The sequence below is a fragment of the Sminthopsis crassicaudata genome, chromosome 4, assembly GCF_048593235.1.
Source record: "Sminthopsis crassicaudata isolate SCR6 chromosome 4, ASM4859323v1, whole genome shotgun sequence".
NCBI classification, from domain to species: Eukaryota; Metazoa; Chordata; class Mammalia; order Dasyuromorphia; family Dasyuridae; genus Sminthopsis; species Sminthopsis crassicaudata.
Genome location: NC_133620.1, coordinates 161,211,753 through 161,232,688, shown reverse-complemented (window position 1 = coordinate 161,232,688; position 20,936 = coordinate 161,211,753). Strand labels below are relative to the sequence as shown.

At 33.8% G+C, this 20,936-nt stretch overlaps 1 protein-coding gene across 1 annotated transcript in view; it reads left to right on the top strand.

The window, feature by feature from the left end:
* PDE7B (phosphodiesterase 7B) overlaps nucleotides 1–20,936 on the top strand; it is a 427,322-nt gene that overhangs the window by 135,262 nt on the left and 271,124 nt on the right. The window contains exon 2 of the mRNA XM_074309766.1: nucleotides 12,633–12,693. Within this exon, the coding sequence (XP_074165867.1) occupies nucleotides 12,633–12,693 (61 nt within the window). The remainder of the gene's footprint in view (nucleotides 1–12,632; nucleotides 12,694–20,936) is intronic.

Sequence of the window (20,936 nt, the reverse complement as noted above, 5' to 3'; positions counted from 1 at the left end):
CTTTTCTGTAAAATCTTTTCCTCTGTGAGCAGGTTTCTTGGGAAGCTTCTGGAGCCTCCAGACAGACTCTCTCCTTCCAGACTGCCATTCCCAACTCTGTCCCAGACTACCCTAACTCCAGGCTGCCTCTTTTATCCTCCCAGAGAATGGGCATGTGAGAACTCAGAGGCTTGTGGGAAAATACTTCAACCAATGAACTTGCTCCTCTTAAAGGTGCAAACTCCTTTAAACATGTAAACTCCTCCTCAGAAGTCCAAAGGTGTAAACTTTCCCTAAAGGCCGGAACTAAAGGTGTGAATTCTGAGCTAGAGAATTGCCCAGACAACCTGAGTTCTCACCTTGTAATCCTAACTTCGAACTGAGTTGGAAAAGGAAGGAGGAGGAAATGAACATTATTACTTTTCTTTCCAAACATCTAGAAGACAACTAGATATGGCAGATAGGTGATACGATAGATAGAGTATTGGACCTAGATTCAGAAATATATTAATTAAAATCTGATATCAGACACTATGTGTATAATCCTGGTCAAGCCACTTAAACTCTGCTTGTATCAGTTTTTTTAATCTATAAAATGGGGATAATAATAGCAACTAGTCCCAGAGTTATTATAAGTATATAATAAAGTATAGCTAATTTGTAATGCAGATATTCATAAATCCAGGGTTGCATATATCTGAATGAAATATTAAAATATTCCAAATTTCACAGCACTGCAGTTTTGAGGCAAATTAAATGGATTCCCCTGTTGCTGACATGAAGGTCAAATTGCTTTCTCAGAACATCTGTGCATGATGCTATGCAATAAAATGGAAAAATCTGTTTCTTTGGATTTAAAAACAGCATAAAAATTATATTTAGACATAGCATACCTGGATTTCAACAAAACACTTTACAAAACCTTGCCTTCTATGTATTCTTGAAGATAAAATTTATACAGTAAATATAGGCTGCATTATAGTATAATTGGATTAATAAAAAATTAAATAGTTTTACCTAAGGAATGTTGAGATCATATTTTTGACAATAGCAATGACCTTTCATTGGTTTTCATCCTTCTTGACTCTTCTACAATACCTGACACCATTGATTCTCTCTTCTCTTTATGTTTTCATGACACTGGATTTTCTTGGTTTTTTTCTTGTCCAATTTTTCTTCTCAGATTCCTTTGATGCATTTATAATATAATAATAATAATGGCATTATTGCCATTTTCCCCAAGATTTTGCCCTTTGACCTACATCACCAAGTGCCAATTCAATGTTTTGAACTTTGTGTATTTTCTAATCATCTCAAACTCAACATGTAGAAAATGAGCTTTCATTATATCTTTCCTAAAAAAAAAAAAAAAAAAAAAAAAAAAAAAGATCTCTTTTATGAACCAAATTATTTTTGTTAAAGATACCATCATCCTTCTAGTTACTCAAGGTTACTGCTTTGGTATCATCCTTGACTCTATGCTTACCCTCACCTGACATAGTCAATAAGTTTCCATATCTCATCAATATCTCTTACATCTTTCCCCTTCTGTCTACTCATAATTTAATACGTGCCTTCATTACCTCTTACACAGACTATTGAAAAAGTTTTCTATTTTCCTGCTTTAAATGTCTCTCTAATCCATATTCCATTTAACTATTGCTTTGCTGATTGTTATGTGTGATTACCCTAAAGTAAACATATCAACTTCTGTTTTAAAAAAAGATAAATATTTTCATACTGACCTATTATTGTTTAGTCATTTTTCAGTCATATCAAACTCCTTGTGACCCCATTTGGGATTTTCTTAGTAAAGATACTAAAGTGGTTTGCCACTTCCTCCTCCAGCTTATTTGATAGATGAGGAAACTGAAGCAAACAGGGATAAGTGACTTTCCCAGGATCACACAGCTTGTAAATATCTGAAGCAAAACTTTAACTCAAGAGATCTTCTTGACTTCAGGCTCAATGTTCCATCCACTGCACTATTTAGCTGCCCAATAAAACTCCAGAGGCTCTCTATTTCTTCTAAGATCAAATGTAACTCCTTATTTTATACTGAAAGCATTTTAAGCTGGGCCATTCTATCTTCCCAACTTTTTGATACAAATATCACTTTTCTTATCATACTCTCCCATCTACATTCCAGCCAGATGATCATTCTATGGTCTTCACACATGTCTGACACTTCATTGCCTATCTCCATGTCATCTCATGTCATATACTACTATTCCACATCTGCTTCTTGCAATTCTTGGTTTCCTTCAAGCCATACCTCAAGTGCTACCTTTTCAATGAAGTTTTTCTTAATTCCCCTTCACCTACACAAGCTGGTAGTGTCCCTTTCAGGTTATCTTAAGTGTATTTTGTATACCAACGCATCCATATATTATCTCCCCCATTAGATCTAAGTTCTTTGAAGGCAGGGGTTATTTCTCTTTTGTGATTGCATCCATAATACCTAATACAATCCTAGAGACATAGTAGGAACAAAAGGGAAGATTTCTAGTAGCACACTAAAAGTTTCTGTCCTTAGAATTCTTGTCTTCAGTATTTTCATTAATTATTTAGTTTGATAACATAGACATCATATATATATATCACATTTGAAAATGATAAAGTTTGGAGACTGGAATGGCTATTAATTTGTTGAATAAATTAAATGGAACCCAAAAAAGATATCAACAAACAGGAATAAACTGGGACCTATTGGTGGAATTATGAGTCGACTTCCAGCCAAAATGGTGGAAAGGAGGCAAACAGCTGCTTGAGCTCTGTGTTTTCTCTCAGAATTTACTTCATGACAAGCCTTGGAATTAATGCTTGACCGAAAAAGAAACCCACAAATAATCACCAACAGAAGACATCCTTGAAATTTGCCCAAAAAGGTCTGTGTTTGCTCGGGGATGGGATGAACAGATTGGGCGCAGATTGAGGGCAAGCAGTGAGAGTGAGGAAGGCAGCTCACACAGCTCAGACTGGAGGGGGGAGAGGGGAGATCTCTTCCATTTCTGAAAAAAGACTTTTACCCCAGTGTGGTTATTACATCTTGGCAGCAAGCCAGGAGCAGCAGAGAAGGTATAAACATGGGAGGTAAAGAATAAAACCTAGGAAAGCTAGCATCTCTCAGGACCCAGCCACACCCACACCCACCCAGAATGACTCAGTGCCTTCTCAGAGCCTCAGAGCGCAGATGCAGCACAGCCATAACTGTTCTATTAGTGCCTCGCTGCTGTCTCCCTCAGTCTGTAGAGGAAATCCGGTAACACTATCCAGCGCCATCGCCCCTCCAGAAACAGACCAGTTGTTTCTCTTGTCAATTTTTTTTCTTCACTCTGACAAAATGAACAAAAATTTAAAAGGGCTCTAATCATTGACAGCTTCTGTATAGATAGAGAGCAGACTTCAAACCCTGAGGAGACTAAAAGCAGACTGTCTCCAGAGGAATCCCCTAAGGGGGATATGACCTGCTCCTCAATACACAAGACTCTCATAGAGGAAATCAAAAAGGCTGTCACAAGAGAGATAGAAGAGAAATGGGAAAAGGGAAGGGAAGGGAAGCTTGGCAAGAGAGTCTGGAGAAGTCATCCCAGGCATTTAAAGACAGAGTGGATAAAGAAATCAAATTATTGAGAAATAAAATTAGTGAGTTGGAAAAAGAAAACAGATCTCTAAAAAATAAAATGGATGAAATGGAAAAAAAATTCCATAGAAGAAAAAAACTCACTTAAAAACTCATTTGGACAATTACAAAAAGACATAAAAAGGGGGGGGAAGAAAATACATCATTGAAAATTAGACTTCGGGGCAGCTAGGTGGCACAGTGGATAAAGCACCAGCCCTGAATTCAGGAGGACCCTAGTTCAAATCTGGTCTCAGACACTTAAGACTTCCTAGCTGTGTGACCCAGGGCAAGTCACTCAACACCAGCCTCAGAAAAAGAAAAGAAAAAATAAAATTAGATTGGAACAAGTAGAAATGAATGACTCAAGCAGAAACCAAGAAGTAGTCAAGCAAAACCAGAAAAATGAAACAATGGAAAAGAATGTCAAGTACCTTGTTGGAAAGACAACAGACCTGGAAAACAGATCCAGGAGAGACAATTTGAGAATAATCGGACTCCCTGAAAAATGTTAGGACAAAAAGAGCCTGGACAATATTTTCCACAAAATTATCAAAGAGAACTGCCCAGATGTTTTAGAAACAGAGGGTAAAATAGACATTGAAAAAATTCATTGACCACCTACTTAAAGGGACCCTAAAATCAAAACGCCAAGCAATATACTGGCCAAGTTCAAGAACCATCAGATGAAGGAAAAAATATTGGAAGCTGCTAGAAAAAAGCAATTCAGATATGGAGGAGCCACAATAAGGATAACCCAGGATCTAGCAGCATCCATATTAAAAGAAAGAAGGGCCTGGAATATGATATTCCAAAAGGCTAAGGAACTTGGTATGTAGCCAAGAATAACTTACCCAGCAAAAATGAGCATCATTTTCCAGGAAAGAAGATGGACATTTAACAAAATAAATGAATTCCATCTATTCTTGATGAAAAAACCAGATCTACACAAAATGATTGATCTCCAAATAGAGAACTCAAGAGATTTCTAAAAAGGTAAAAAGAAATCTTGAGAACTATATTTCTGCCATAAAGATATGTAAAGAACACATGTATAATTTGTCCTAGAAACCAGAGGTGGAAAGGAAATTATATCATAAAAAAGGGTAAAGTGGTGGTACTATATCTCATGAAGAAACAAAGATAATCTATTATATCTGAGAGAAAGAAGGGAGGAGGGGGATGAACATAGTGTGTATCAATTGACATATTCGATTTATGGTGAAACTTCTTCTACTTCATTGAAAAAGTGAGTGGGAAGGAGTAAGCTAAGGTGAAGGGAATACAGAAATTGTGAAGAAAAAGGGTAAAATAGGAAGAGGAACTTTAAAGTGGGGGAGGGATACTAAAAAGGGAGGGCTGTGAAAAGCAAGTGGTGCTCACAAGTTTAATACTAGGGAAGGGAGGGAAGGAAAGGAGAACAACATAAGCAGGGGTTAGCAGGATGGCAAGAAATATAGAATTAGTCATTCTAAGCATAAATGTGAATGGGGTAAACTCCCCCATAAAGAGGAAGCAGTTTAGCAGACTGGATTAAAAGCCAGAATCCTACTATATGTTATTTACAGGAAACACACCTGAAACAGGGTGAGACATTCAAACTAAAAGTAAAAGGGTAGAGCAGAATCTACTTCAGGTGAAGCCAAAAAAGCAGGGGTAGCCATCCTCATCTCAGATCAACCAAAAACAAAAATTGATCTAATTAAAAGAGATAACGAAGGGCATTATATCTTGCTAAAGGGTAGCATAGATAATGAAGCAGTATCAATATTAAACATATACAAACCAAGTGGTGGAGCATCTAAATTCTTAAAAGAGAAATTAAGAGAGCTGCAAGAAGAAATAGACAGCAAAACTATAATAGTGGAAGATCTCAATCTTCCACTCTCAGAATTAGATAAATCAAACCACAAAATAAATAAGAAAGAAGTCAAAGAGGTAAATAGAATAATAAAAAAGTTTGATATGATAGATCTTTGGCAAATGCTAAATGGAGACAGAAAGGAATATACTTTCTTCTCAGCAGTTCATGGAACCTAAAAATTGATCATATGCTAGGACATAAAACCCTCAAAATCAAATGCAGTAAGGCAGAAATAGTAAATGCATCTTTTTCAGACCACAATGCAATGAAAATTACATTCAATAAAAAGCCAGGGGAAAATAGACCAAAAAACAATTGGAATCTAAATAATCTTATACTAAAGAATGATTGGGTAAAACAGCAAATCATAGACATAATTAATAACTTCACCCAAGAAAATGACAATAATGAGACATCATACCAAAATGTGTGGGATACAGCCAAACCAGTAATAAGGGGAAATTTTATATCTCTAGAGGCCTACTTGCATAAAATAGAGAAAGAGAAGGTCAATGAATTGGGCTTACAACTACAAATGCTAGAAAAGGAACAAATTAAAATACCCAGACAAACACGAAACTTGAAATTCTAAAAATAAAAGGTGAGATTACTAAAACTGAAAGTTAAAAAACTATTGAATTAATTAATGAAAGTAAGAGTTGGTTCTATGAAAAAACCAACAAAATAGACAAACCCTTAGCAAATCTGATTAAAAAAAGGAAAGAGGAAAAACAAATTGATAGTCTTAAAAATGAAAAGGGAGAACTCACCACTAATGAAGAGGAAATTAGAACAATAGTTAGGAGCTACTTTGCCCAACTTTATGCCAATAAATTCGATAACTTAAATGAAATGAAAGAATACCTTAAAAATATAGCTTGCCCAGATTAACAGAGGAAGAAATAAATAGTCTAAATAGTCCCATTTCAGAAAAAGAAATAGAACAAGCTATTAACCAACTCTCTAAGAAAAATTACCCAGGACCAGATGGATTTACATGTGAATTCTACCAAACATTTAAAGAACAACTAACTCCAATGCTATATAAACTATTTGAAAAAATAGGGATTGAAGGAGTCCTACCAAATTCCTTTTGTGACACAGACATGGTATTGATACCTAAACCACATAGGCTGAAAACAGAGAAAGAAAATTATAGACCAATCTCCCTAATGAATATTGATGCTAAAATCTTAAATAAAATATTAGCAAAAAGACTACAGAAAATCATCCCCAGGATAATACCAAGTGGGAATTATACCAGGAATGCAGGGCTGGTTCAATATTAGGAAAACTATTAGTATAATCGACCATATCAATAATCAAATTAACAAAAACCATATGATCATCTCAATAGATGCAGAAAAAACATTTGATAAAATCCAACATCCATTCCTACTAAAAACACTTGAGAGTATAGGAATAAATGGACTATTCCTTAAAATTATAAGGAGCATATATTTAAAACCATCAGTAAACATCATATGGAATGGCGATAAACTGGACCCTTTCCCAGTAAGATCAAGAGTGAAACAAGGTTGCCCACTATCACCATTACTATTCAATATTGCACTACAAACACTAGCCTCGGCAATAAGAGCCGAGAAAGAGATTCAAGGAATTAGAGTAGGTAATGAGGAAATCACACTGTCATTCTTTGCAGATGACATGATGGTATACTTAAAGAACCCCAAAGACTCTGCTAAAAAGATATTAGAAATAATTAAGAACTTTAGCAAAGTTGCAGGATACAAAATAACTTCACATAAATCCTCAGCAATTTTTTTTACATTACCAACATAATCCAACAGCAAGAGATACAAAGAGAAATTCCATTCAAAATAACTGTCGATAGTATAAAATATTTGGGAATATATCTACCAAAGGAAACTCAGGAATTATATGAGCAAAATTACAAAACACTTGCCACAAAAATAAAGTCAGATTTAAATAATTGGAAAGACATGAAGTGTTCTTAGACAGGGCGAGTGAATATAATTAAGATGACAATACTCCCTAAACTAATCTATTTATTTAGTGCTATACCAATCAGACTCCCAAGAAACTATTTTAATGACCTAGAAAAAATAACAACAAAATTCATACAGAAGAACAAAAGATGGAGAATTTCAAGGGATGTAATGAAAAAAAAAAAAGTCAAATGAAGGTGGCCTAGCTGTACCTGATCTAGAACTATATTATAAAGCAGCAGTCACCAAAACCATTTGGTATTGGCTAAGAAATAGACTAGTTGATCAGTGGCATAGGTTAGGTTCACAGGGCAAGATAGTGAATAAAAATAGCAATCTAGTGTTTGCCAAACCCAAAGATCCCAACTTGTGGGATAAGAACTCATTATTTGACAAAAACTGCTGGGCAAACTGGAAATTAGTATGGCAGAAACTAGGCATGGACCCACACTTAACACCACATACTAAGATAAGATCAAAATGTGTCCATGATTTAGGCATAAAGAACAAGATCATAAATAAATCAGAGGAACATAGGATAATTTATTTCTCAGACTTGTGGAGGAGGAAGGAATTTGTGACTAAAGGAGAACTAGAGATCATTATTGATCACAAAATAGAAAATTTTGATTACATCAAATTAAGAAGCTTTTGTACAAGCAAAACTAATGCAAACAAGATTAGAAGGGAAGTAACAAATTAGGAAAACATTTTTACAGTTAAAGGTTCTCCAAAAATATACAGAGAATTGACTCTAATTTATAAGAAATCAAGCCATTCTCCAATTGATAAATGGTCAAAGGATATGAACAAATTATTTTCAGATGATGAAATTGAAACTATTTCCACTCATATGAAAGTGTTCCAAATCACTATTGATCAAAGAAATGCAAATTAAGACAACTCTGAGATACCACTACACACCTGTCAGATTGGCTAAGATGACAGGAACAAATAATGATGAATGTTGGAGGAGATGTGGGAAAACTGGGACACTGATGCATTGTTGGTGGAGTTATGAAAGAATCTGGAGAGCAATCTGGAATTATGCCCAAAAAGTTATCAAACTGCATACCCTCTGATCCAGCAGTGCTACTATGGGCTTATATCCCAAGGAAATACTAAAAAAGGGAAAGGGACTTGTATGTTCCAAAATGTTTGTGGCAGCCCTTTTTGTAGTGGCTAGAAACTGGAAAATGAATGGATGCCCATCAATTGGAGAATGGTTGGGTAAATTATGGTATATGAATGTTATGGAATATTATTGTTCTGTAAGAAATGACCAACAGGAGAAATACAGAGAGGCTTGGAGAGACTTACATCAACTGATGCTGAGTGAAATGAGCAGAACTAGGAGATCATTATACACTTCAACAACAATACTATATGAGGATGTATTCTGATGGAAGTGGATATCTTCAACATAGAGAAGAGCTAATCCAATTCCAATTGATCAATGATGGACAGAATCATCTACACCCAGAGAAGGAACACTGGGAAATAAGTGTAAACTTTTAGCATTTTTTTGTTTTTCTCCCCAGGTTATTTTTACCTTCCGAATCCAATTCTTTCTTTGCAACAACAACAACAACAACAACAACAACAACAACAACAACAAAATTTGGTTCTGCACATATATATTGTACCTAGCATATACTATAAGATATTTAATATGTATGGGAATGCCTGCCATCTAGGGGAGGGGGTAGAGGGAAGGAGGGGAAAAATTCGGAACAGAAGGGAGTACAAGGGATAATGTTGTAAAAAAAAAATTACCTATGCATATGTACTGTCAAAAAATGTTATAATTATAAAATTAATTTTTAAAAAAAGGAATTATGAGTCAATTCAAACACTTTAAAAAGCAATCTGAAATTATGCCCAAAGACTTTTTAAACTCCCTGTACCCTTTGGCCTAGCAATACAATTAGGTCTGTTTAATTGATTTAATTAGGTCTGTTGCCAAACAAAAAGAATCTATATGTCCTAAAATATTTTCAGCATCTTTCTTTGGGGTGGCAAAGAAATGGAAATTGTGGAGATGTCTTTCATTGTGGAATGCCAGAACAAGTTGTAATATATGATGTTGATAGTGTACTACTGTATTATAAGAAATGATGAGCTCATTGATTTTAGAAAAAAATATGTATAGACTTGCACAAAATAATGAATAGCAAAATGATCAGAACCAGAGTTATATACAACAATAGCAATATTGTTTTTAATAGCAACTTTGAGTGACTAAGTCATTTTAATTATTATAAATACCCAAATTAATTACTAAAAACATATAAAGGAAGATGCTCTCTACATTCAGAGAAAGAACTGATAAATAGACATATGGAATGATTTTACATATATGTATATATATGTATGTGTGTGCATATATATATGTATATATATGCACACACACACACACACACACACACACACAAACAAACAAATTTGTGTCTAATGGTAGCTATCTCTAGGCTAGGGAAGAGGAGAAGGGAGAAAAACAAAAAATTTACATGATAAATTTATTATATATGTAAAAGGAATAGCAAGTTCTACAGTTTCACATGCAATCATCTTTTTGTTGTTTTGTTGTATTATTTTATTTTTTAATTAAAAATAAAAATAAAATAAATAAATTTTAAAAGAAATGGTAAAGGAGATAGAGTGGTGTTTAATGTTTGAAAAGAATCTCTAAGATAGTAAAAAAAATGTATTCCATTTAATATGAAGTCATAGTTCTTGAGGATCAAAAAGCATTTTCCTCACAATAAACTTGTAGTGTAGTTTGTACAAGTCAGTTCAATAAGCATTTATTCATAGCATGGTCACTTTCTAACTTTCTAGTCTTCTTTCATTTAGTTCCATCCATATATTCTAATACCTATCATCATTGGTCTTCTTTCATGTCTTTTCACAGAAGTTAAAAATGCTCTTTACACATTTGTACATTGTCCATTTGTATATTATGATGTACATGAAATCAGTTTTTGTGAAAAGGCCCTGATTAAGAAAGACCATGAAGATGTTGCATTTTAAGATGTGAGGTCCAGGAAAATACAGTGAACTCAGATTCATGCCAATTATATCAATGCTAGAGTTAGTAAGAGAAGTGAACTCCTTTGATTAAATAAGTCCAATGCTCTTTCCCACCTATATTGTCTGAAAATGGAATGGGCTTCTTCAAACAGAAGCTAAATAATCACTTCTGGAAATATTAGTAAAGGAAGTAAAGCAGAATTATATAGGGGACTGTAGATGACCCCTAAGTTTCCTTCAAAAGCTAAGATTGTATGACCAGAAGAGCTAGGATTCATAAAATTGATACCCCAAAGATCAGCTACATAGCATAGTGATTATGGTATTAAACTGGAGTCAGGAAGTCCTAAGTTCAAATGTGGCCTTAAAACACTTACTAATTGCATACATAGTCATTTAATTTCTCTATACCTTAGTTTCACCATTTTAAAAATTGGGATAGCTGTGTTCCAGTATAGTTGGGAGGATAAAATGAGATATTTTCAAAGTGCTTTACAAATTTAAAAATGCTATATAATAATAATTGTTTCTAATGGTAGACATCTCTAGGCTTGAGAAGGGGAGAAGGGAGAAAAAAAAAGAAATTTACATGATAAATTTAATATATATTTAAAAGGAATGACAAGTTGTACCATTTCATAAATATAAATACATTCATTAACTAAGAGAGCTCTTAATATTATCCTAAAAATTTATTTCTTTGGGATCAATCCAAACTGGTAACCTGACCTCTACATCTCATATCCCTATTATTGTGGCCTGAAATAATAGATCAAATTTTAGGTGAGAAAGAAAAAGAAAGGAGAATAATGAAGATGTTTAGAAAGAATGTTTATGCAATGTGAGACCAAAAGCATCTCAGTGGAAATTAACTGGACCATGAGCCATGAAATATAGAGGAAAAGAAAAGGAGTATCATATTGTATGACTCCCCGCAGGGGAGAGAAAAAAAGGTATTAGGGAAGTAATTCTGGGTCAGATAGTTCTTTTTCTCATTATTAAATATCCCAAGACAGCATGATTATGAGGTTAGGAAGAAAAAGCAGTATGCATGGGATGTGTATACAAGGCTGGAATAAATTAGATATTTGGCATTCTGTTAGTGCCATTATTCAAAATATTTAATAAATGTTATGTAAATAAGAAGTTAAAATTACTGGTTAATAATAATAAATAAAAGTACTATTGACATTGACTTACTAGATGTCCCCTGATTCCTCAAGAGTCCTTTCTTTCCTTATAATTTCACTGTTCATGTTATCAGAGACCCGTACTACTCATGTATTTTTTTTTTCAGAAATTTTGGAGAGTTGCTTGTAGCCCTATAAGGTTTTCTTTTTGAAAATGCCAGGTATTGGAAGAGGTCCAAAATTGTATGAAATTAGTACCAAACCACTGAGTCTTCCAAGTAGGCTGCACACCTTCCATTAAAATGAAAAGCATTTGATTCAGCTGACTGCTTATCTGGCCATGACCCCTCAGGGAAACATACAGAATTAGCTCTGTGCAGGTAGGGAGTTGAATTCCTGGAATAATTTGTTCTTGTGGAATTAAAAAAAAAAATTCCTCTTTAACCCATCTTGGAGATTTTACTCCCATCTGGGTTTTAACAGTGACTAAAGGGTCTTGGCTTAAGTAATCAATGAAAATAAAAGGAATATAAGTAATCATAGAAATCACACATTTTGCATGGAGATTTTAAGAAAAAGTTTACAATGGTGCCTTTACTATTCTCATCAGAGTATTGGACTTGTACTCAGAAAATGATTCCAAATCCTTCCTTGGGAATTTACTACTAATATGCCCTCAGGTGCGTCACTTAGCCTTTATAGATCTTATCTATATAATGGGGGAAATAATTGCACCTACCTTACAGGATGAGTATGAGAATCAACAGATAATGAATGTAAAACACTTGTTATTTTTAGATGCATAGCCATAGGTCATTTAGTCAACAAGTAAATCACAAATCACTCACAGATTCACTTTCTTCATCTATGAAGTGGGTGTAAAAATATTTACCCTACCTACCTAATGGAGTTGTGAGAAAAAACACTTTGCAAACCTTATTGCACTATGTAAGTGTGAACTATTATTGCTTTGAAAGCATTGCTATTGAATTCTGAATTGCAAATTAAATATGATCATCATCTTTTTCTTTCAGAGGTGTGGCGAAATCTCGTTTGAGAATACTGATCAGAATGCCAAATGTGTTTGCATGCTAGGTAAGATGTCTCTTTTCCTTGAGCAGTTGATGAAGCATGCATGTCCTTTGTTTTACTTCATCCATAGGCAGTTGGAAGAGGGATGTTCATGTGTTCAGCCAAGTCAGAGCATTAGGTCATCAACAATAAATAGAAAGGTGAATGGATTATTTGATGATAAACATGGGGGATTGTTGTGCACATGCTTTCCCTACGTGGATACTCTGATGGATCTCAGTTTCCCTTAGGGTTGGTCATACCAGTATTTTCCAAGTTGTGGAACATCACAAACTGGGAAGGATAAACACTATATAATTATTTAGGAGCTATGGGTTCTAGTACTAAAAGGAGAGAGACTGCAATTTACTCTTTAATTATATAAAGAAGGAATGACCTATGATTTCATTGATACAGGGAATGTTAGATGAAGAAACTCTGTCAATGAAGGTTTGAACCTCCTTTGTGATTTGATTGTCTTTTTAAAAGAATTATATTAAGAATATATTGTCATTGTTGTCATTGATGGTATTTTTGTTGTTATTGTTTTGGGGTCCGGAAAAGGTGTCTTGGCAAGTGTCCTGAGCAAAAAATAATTATCATCTTTACAGTTAACAAGTCATGGTTTAAAGGAGAGGTTAATGATATATTATTGTTTCCCATTCCAGTGCATATCACTGAATTACAAAATCATCCCCCGGGAGAACTAGATAAATCTATTATAAATTTTCGAAGACAGCCAGCAATTACTACATATAGCACATTAGGAGTGTTGTAATGAATAATTCTTGGCTTTTCTGTAATGTCTTCTTCAAAGCACTTTAAACATATTAGCGCATTAATATTCATAAAATGCTTTTAGGAAAGGAAGTACTTCTTATTCTCTTCCCATAATATAGATTAGAAAACTAGGGCAGTGAGGTTAAATGTTTTATTAATTCCAAAGTCTGAATAACTGTCAAAACTGTGATTAAAATTCTAGATGTCTTATGTCTAGGGTTACATGTAAACCACTAGGCCATATCCATTCAACTTTCATTTATCTGTACCAAGATGATAGCCTAGAAAAACAGAAAACAAAAACATCCTAAATCACATTCTACCACAATGCTTCACCTAACATTATCAGGCTGTCTCATCCATTGCTATAACTTCAATAAACTGGCCTTTGTGCAGATGACTCTTAAACCTAAATCTATACTCCTGATAGTTTTTAATTTATATTGCAGAAAAACTTATCTGGATTTTCTGTCTGCAATTTCTTTAGCAGAGCATCCTGTTTGTAAAGAGTGCTGAGCTATAGAGCCAGAAAGATCTGTACTTGAATCCTGCCTCAGACATATATTGGCTATGAAAATCTAGACACATCAATCTCTCCAAAGTCAGTTTTCTCTTCTGTAATAGAAATAATTACAGAACTTTCCTTATTTGTTTTTTTAAGGTTAAAATGAGACTTTGTAAATATTAAAGTTCTACATAAATATCAGTTAAAATAATATTAAACTATTTAAAGATTCTAAGAATTTATCAGTTCATCCAATGAAACAAGATTGAAACCCATTTGTTACCTAGTAGAACGGCTAAAATATTCTAAGGTTAAGAAATTTTCCAGGTGTATGTTTATGTTTGTGTTTCTTTGTATATTTTATTTTAAAGTGTGTTTAGTCTATGATCAGTAGAGATCAAATACACATTCACCCTATTAAAGTCAATTCAGTTAAGTACTACAAAATTCAGACAATGCTTAGGTACCAACAGTATACTTTATGGTGGGGAGTCATGGCATGTAAGCTTATAAACAATTCAAATTATAAAATTAAAATCAAAGGAAAGAGAAATGAACATTGGACAGTGCATAGGAAGTAGTATCTGAGGAAAGATTAGAATCTGGGTCCTTCTGACTTACAATAAAGCATTTTATACTCTAGGAGCATTGATTCTAAAATAAGAATAAGAATAATGAAAGCTCATTTCATTTTGTACTCTATTGTTTGTAAAATGCTTTTTTCATAACAAGTCTATATGCTGTTGCAAATGCTATATTTAGCACAAGTATCATTCTCTATTTTATAATTAAGTAAATAGAGAATCTCAGATAAATAATAATATCTGGCAGTTCCATAAAGCCTTGGAATTTCCAAAGCATTTTACAACTATTTTGATTAACTGATTTTCCCAAGCTGACACAGATACTAAATGATGAAGCCAGGACATGAACTTTCTGACTTAACAGCTAATGCAATGTTATTTTTCTTACACTATGGAAACAATTATGTTTGTTGAATTCAATTGAACTAAATTCTCCATTAAAACTTTAACTGCAGTTTGATTAGGGAACTTTTTAAATTTTTAATTCATTTCCTTTCCTTTTACTATAACAGATTTATAACAAAGCAGATTTAATAGCCATTGAAATGACTACCAAATCATGGAGAAATATGAAAAATGGGGGGGGGGGAAGAGAAGATCAATGGATTTCTAGGAATAACACAATTTAGAATAATACCTATTGAGCTGCCACGAGTTGGTTGTAATTTTAAAAGTTTCTTCTATCATTCACCTATATAGTGGAGAGGAAAATGCTGGATTTCAAGTAGGAGAACCTGGATTCAAATCGTGACTCTAAATCGCTTAATTTCTCAGGGTCTCAATTTCCTCAACTATAAAATGAAATAGTTGAACTAGGTGACCCTTGAGGGCCATTCTATTTCTAAAGCTATGATCCCATAACCAAATTTGGTGTTACCCAGGTTATTGTGAGAATTATTTAGGTAACTGGAACTTCAGTCAAGATGCTACAGTCTTGAATGATTGGTTAGCTATGTGTGATTGTTTTCAACCATATTTTAAACAGTGAGTTGGGAGGTGTCTACCCCAAGCATGTAAAGACTTCTCCTAGTGGAATGGGCAGATGAGAACAATTTGTTCCAATGTCCATGAAGGCAGGTGAATCAGGTGTGGTGAAGCTCCTAGAGCTTGATTAGACATTGAAGATACCAAGGTCATCCACTGCATCTGGAGTCATCACCAGTTTTCTTGATTGCACCCTGACATTGGACAGTAATGGCTCTGGAACAAAGGATGAAACCACTGATTTCACACAACTCTGCCCAGTTAAATTAAAGTTATGCACAAATCAAGATATCACCAAGTAGAATGAATTATGTCTGCCCTGTTTTTTTAAGTCCTATGCTTCCCAATAGGTCAAGACTCATATAGAAATAAAATAGATTGTTACTTATTTATTAAAATTTAGGAGGCATAAGGAAGACTCTTCTTTGAAGGGTCATGGTGTAATAGAAAGAACTTTGGTTCTAGACAAAAGATGATGAGTTTAAACTCTCTTTCATAAGCTAATTTCTTAAATAATTATTGGTAAATCATTTAATCTCCTTAGACTGACATTTACTCATCTATGAAATGATGAAACTGAACTAATGAATTCTGAGATCCTTTACATTTCTAAATTAGTGATCCTCTAGGTAATTCCTTCATCTCCTATATTGCCAAAAATCCTTCCTTAGAATAATTAAATAATTTCCTATTTCTTAAATTGCAAAGAATACCAAGAGAACTAGGGACTCAAGTTGGATATCATTCAATAACACTTTTGTGTAAATTTGTATTCATATAGAAGCAGATCAGCTAATAGATAAGGAGCTGCCTTTGGAATCAGGAAGACTTCATTCCAAAAACAAGTTTCAACTTTGACACACAACTTTGACTCTGGAAGTCATTTAATATTTCAGTGCCCCCAAATGCTTTGCTGCATTGTTAGAAATAAATTTCTCATTAGACATTCCCAATCCCCATTAAAATAAAAAATAATACAAAAAATAAAAAGGATTTGTTTACTTTTTCCTTGTCTACTAGCTGGGACATAAACACTGAGGGAATAGGAGTTATATAGAACTCAGGGAAGAGCAAAGGAAAAGATAAAACACTTTTGGAATTTGGATCATATTTAGAGAAGGACCATCTAGGTGAAATGCTGCAAGGATGAAGGCTAAATGTCCATCTTGAAATTTTCATGTAGGGAAGAAAGTATTTACTGAGTGTCCAAATTGTACAGCAGTTTACTGAGAGCTTGGAATGCTTCTTGGACACTCAAAAAAGCCTGTGATCTCAAATTTTATAGTCTAAAAACATAGAGCTTCATTCTACTTGTACTCCTGAGATAGTTTCTGTGCATGGAACTTAAGGTGAATGTGAAAAGCCCTTGTATGGGAAAAAAAGCAAAAACAAATGGTGCTGGACATAAAAGTACACAAATGCACAAAATACTCCATTAGCATAGTAGCTCATATTTATGTAGCATTTACAGCTACCAAAATACTTTCTGATCAATACTGAATCACAAAAAAATATCACAAATAGAATGGAATTTTAATCTTCATGAGGCTAGAAAATGTTGAAATTTTGTCTTTGTATTCCCAGCTCCTAACACATTTTCTGGCACATGGTATATACTTTGCAACTGCTTGCTGAATTGAATAACCTTGTGAAAGTATTTTTTTCTAGATCTTTCCATAATAATGTTTTCATTGGTGTAGAGGTCCCTGTGTGGAAATGCTTTCTAACTTAAAGTCTTAAAGTATTTCCTAGAAACTGGCTTCCTCATAATTATATAGATAACAGGTTTGAAATGGGGTTGCAAACTTAAGCCTTCTAACTCTGAGCTCACATAGTTCTATCATACCAAAACCACTGTGATAAATCTCTGCCAAGTGGATAAAATCCACTTGATACTAAACAGAGAACTCCAAGTTGGTTTTTAAAAATAGCATTAACCAAGAATAACAAGGATTAATAAACCTCTCAGAGCCTTTAAGAATGCCAATGATTTGGTACCCATGTATATTTAAGTGTTTATTTACCCAAATTATACTATGTTTTCCTATTGATGTCAATTTTCTATAATTTTGAAAAACAAGTCATCTCTCAAATGGAACAAATAGAAATAAAAGAATCATAATATCTCTGAGATGAAAGGGTCTCAGAAATAAATCATCGTATCCAAATTGTAGCTGAATGGGAATCTTATCTACCACATTCCTCTCAAAGTGCTACACTTTATCCTGCTTTAATATTGTCCGCCTTGGGAAACTGAGTATCTCTCAAGGCAGTCCATTTTGCTTTTGGGCAACACATTATTAGAAAGTTTTTTTTTTCCCCTTTTGTCAATCCTAAATAGATTGCTCTTCAATTTCCACTTAATTCTCCTATTTCTATGGTAAAGTAGGGTAGAAGGGTGGTGAGGAAGGAAGAGGAAGGTTTCACAAAAACAAAATAAGTTTAACTATGTGTCTACATGACAAGTGGGGTGTGCTGAATCGAGATTGAATTAGCTTGTGAGACTCAATTGTTAAATTTTCCATGTGAGCATTTACATCTCAGAAATCAACAAATTGACGAATCAAGGATTAACTTATTGTTTTGATGATTATTGATTTGCTGTAAAGTGATATAGAAAATGATTAAAATGAATATCAAACTTAGAGATGTATCCTAAGTGCATTTGTGTGTATGGGAGGGGTGGAACTGCTAATGATAACCCCTTCAATATGTATTGCTATGGTCATCACATACCATCCCCACCTCTAAAACTTCTTTTCCCAGGACTAAAACATCCCCAGTTATTTAAATTCTTTTATTTCATGGTTTTGAGTTGCCTCTTCATCCATAAATCCTTCTCTAGATCAGCTCATTTATATGTAATAATATCTAGCATTTACTAGTACTTTACAATTTGCAAAGCACTTTACATTTCTTATTCTCATTTAATCCTTATAACAATCCCTTGAGGCAGATGTCCCCATTTTATACATAAGGACACTGAAAGTGAGAAAAGTTAAGCCCAGCTTATACAACTAAGTATCTAAAATAGGATTTGAACTCAGATCCTCCTGAATCCAAGTCCAGCATGCTATTCACTGTATTACTTAAGTTGCCCTAGCAGTTCTCAGAGTTTTTCATAAAATGTGGCATCCATATTTCTAAAATGAGGAGCACAGTCCTTCAGATGCTTCTTCCCTTGTTTCACTTTCACTAATAGAGACTTCAATTACATTAGTTTTGCTGATTTCTAGGTCTCACTGTTCATTTTTATTGGCTTTGCAGAACAATAAACTTTTTCTCCCCAGATTTGCTTCAAATCAAATCTCGTAAGAAATATAAAATGTACAGAAAAATTAGCTTCACAGAATCATCTAATCTAACCTTTAGACAAATTAGAAATTTATGATGAGAACCAGCCTGAGACATTCTATTGCTTCACCATATCTAGCTTTTAGCTCCTCCTCCTCCTCCTCTTCCTCTTTTTCTTCCTCTTCCTCCTTCTTCTCCTCCTCCTTCTTCCTCCTTTTCCTCCTCTTCCTCCTTATTCTCCTCCTCCTCCTCCTCCTCTTTTTTCCTTCTTTATCTATATCTCTCTATATATATAGAATATATACATTGTATATATATATATATATAATACAATAATTATAATAATTTGCCATATATGTGGTAAATATGTTGAGAGAGAGTTAACTAAAATCAAGGCACTAATTTTTGTTATAATTTTCCTTTTTCAGTGTTTAATTCCCAAGATTCCTCATCTCCAAAATATTGTGCATAAATTTCATCAGGCTTAGTACTTGGTAAAGTCTAGAACTTATCAGTCAGTTATTTGCTTTTTTAGAGTACATCAGACAAAAATGTTGAAATTAACTGTTTGTAACAGAAACATTAAAACAAAGAAATGTCCACATTTTTGATATTGTAAACTTTGGCTATAGAGATAAGAAGGGCAAGCAGTGATCAATATCCAATGGACTGATGCTAGATTTCCAGTGAGTGATATGATGCTGTATAATATATAGGAGTGATGACTATGAATGTAAATAACTGGTGAAAATGGCAGTTTCTTTTTGGCACTTGATATGTACTGTACTATAATATGTGTGTGAATATGGATATACACATAAATGTGTATATGTATACATATTTCACTATTATAAGCTGAAAATAAGAATATTATCTTTTTATACAAACAAAAAAGTGAATGTTGAAAACAATCTTTACACATAATTGAAAAAAATAAAATACTATTAAGTGGGAAAGAGAGAAAGTGGTGCATATTCTAAACTTCCCATAAGCTCCTTGGAATCATTCAACTCAACATGCTTTTAAGTGGTGATAAACTAGTGTGGTGAAAGAGTCTTATGGGAAATAACATGGTTTCAGGAGGGTAATTAGTATGAGGTAGGAAAGTAAACAAGAGTGTATAGGGCATTAACTATTTGCTTCTTAAAACTGTTCTAATACAGACTGAAACTCTTGATTTAGTCATGAATTTTATCTCAAGCAAGTTTAAAGTGGGGATCAAGCTTTCAGATTCATATATAAGCATATACAACAGCATAGAAAGGAAGTGTGCTATAATGAAATATGACTTATATGGTCTTTGGGAGGGGAAAGGGGAGAAAGGGTATCTCAGCTGCCATATGAGGTCCAAGGATTGATTTCATGTTCTCTGAAAAATATAAAATACTTACTTGGATCTAGATGAACTGAGAAAAATGGATTTTTTAAAAGGGCTGTTGTACCTCATTTCTCAGCATATTTGATGAATGTATTTCAAGCCATGAGAAACAATAATAAATCCTAAGAAAAGAAATTTAATCTGAACTATCTCAAGCACTTAATAAAAGGTTTCAGAAGAAACCTAGGCTTAGACTTATTGACTCTTGCTGCTGTTTCCCCTCTATTCATTATTGTTATAATGGTGTGCTTTGGGCAGTAAGTCTGAATTTGTGGTTCAAAGGCATATGTGTACTCATTTCCTCATTTCAAATCTTTTTCCCCTTCTATTGTTTTGATGGCATGGATTTTTTTCTTTTTTATTTTCCCATAATCTCATAGGATATTATATAAAGACTAACTCCATCACGTTACATGTGAATTAACTAAAGCTATGACACATAAAGGTTAAATCACCTGCCCAGGATCACAAACCTATTAAGTATCAGAGGCAAGATATGATCTCAGAACTTCTTAACATTAGGTCCAGTATTTTATCTGCTATGTCAAATCCATGCTGTTATCTCTATCATTCTGATTAGTGTCATCATTTTAAAAACAAATTCCCTGAACTTTCTGCTTATTATCATGAATTATAATGGGATATTCTGATGACTCAATGTGTCTAGCAGAGGTACTACATGTACTATTTCAGATAACCTGTTTAGCATAGAGCATGAAATTCTAAATAGAGATAGCATAGT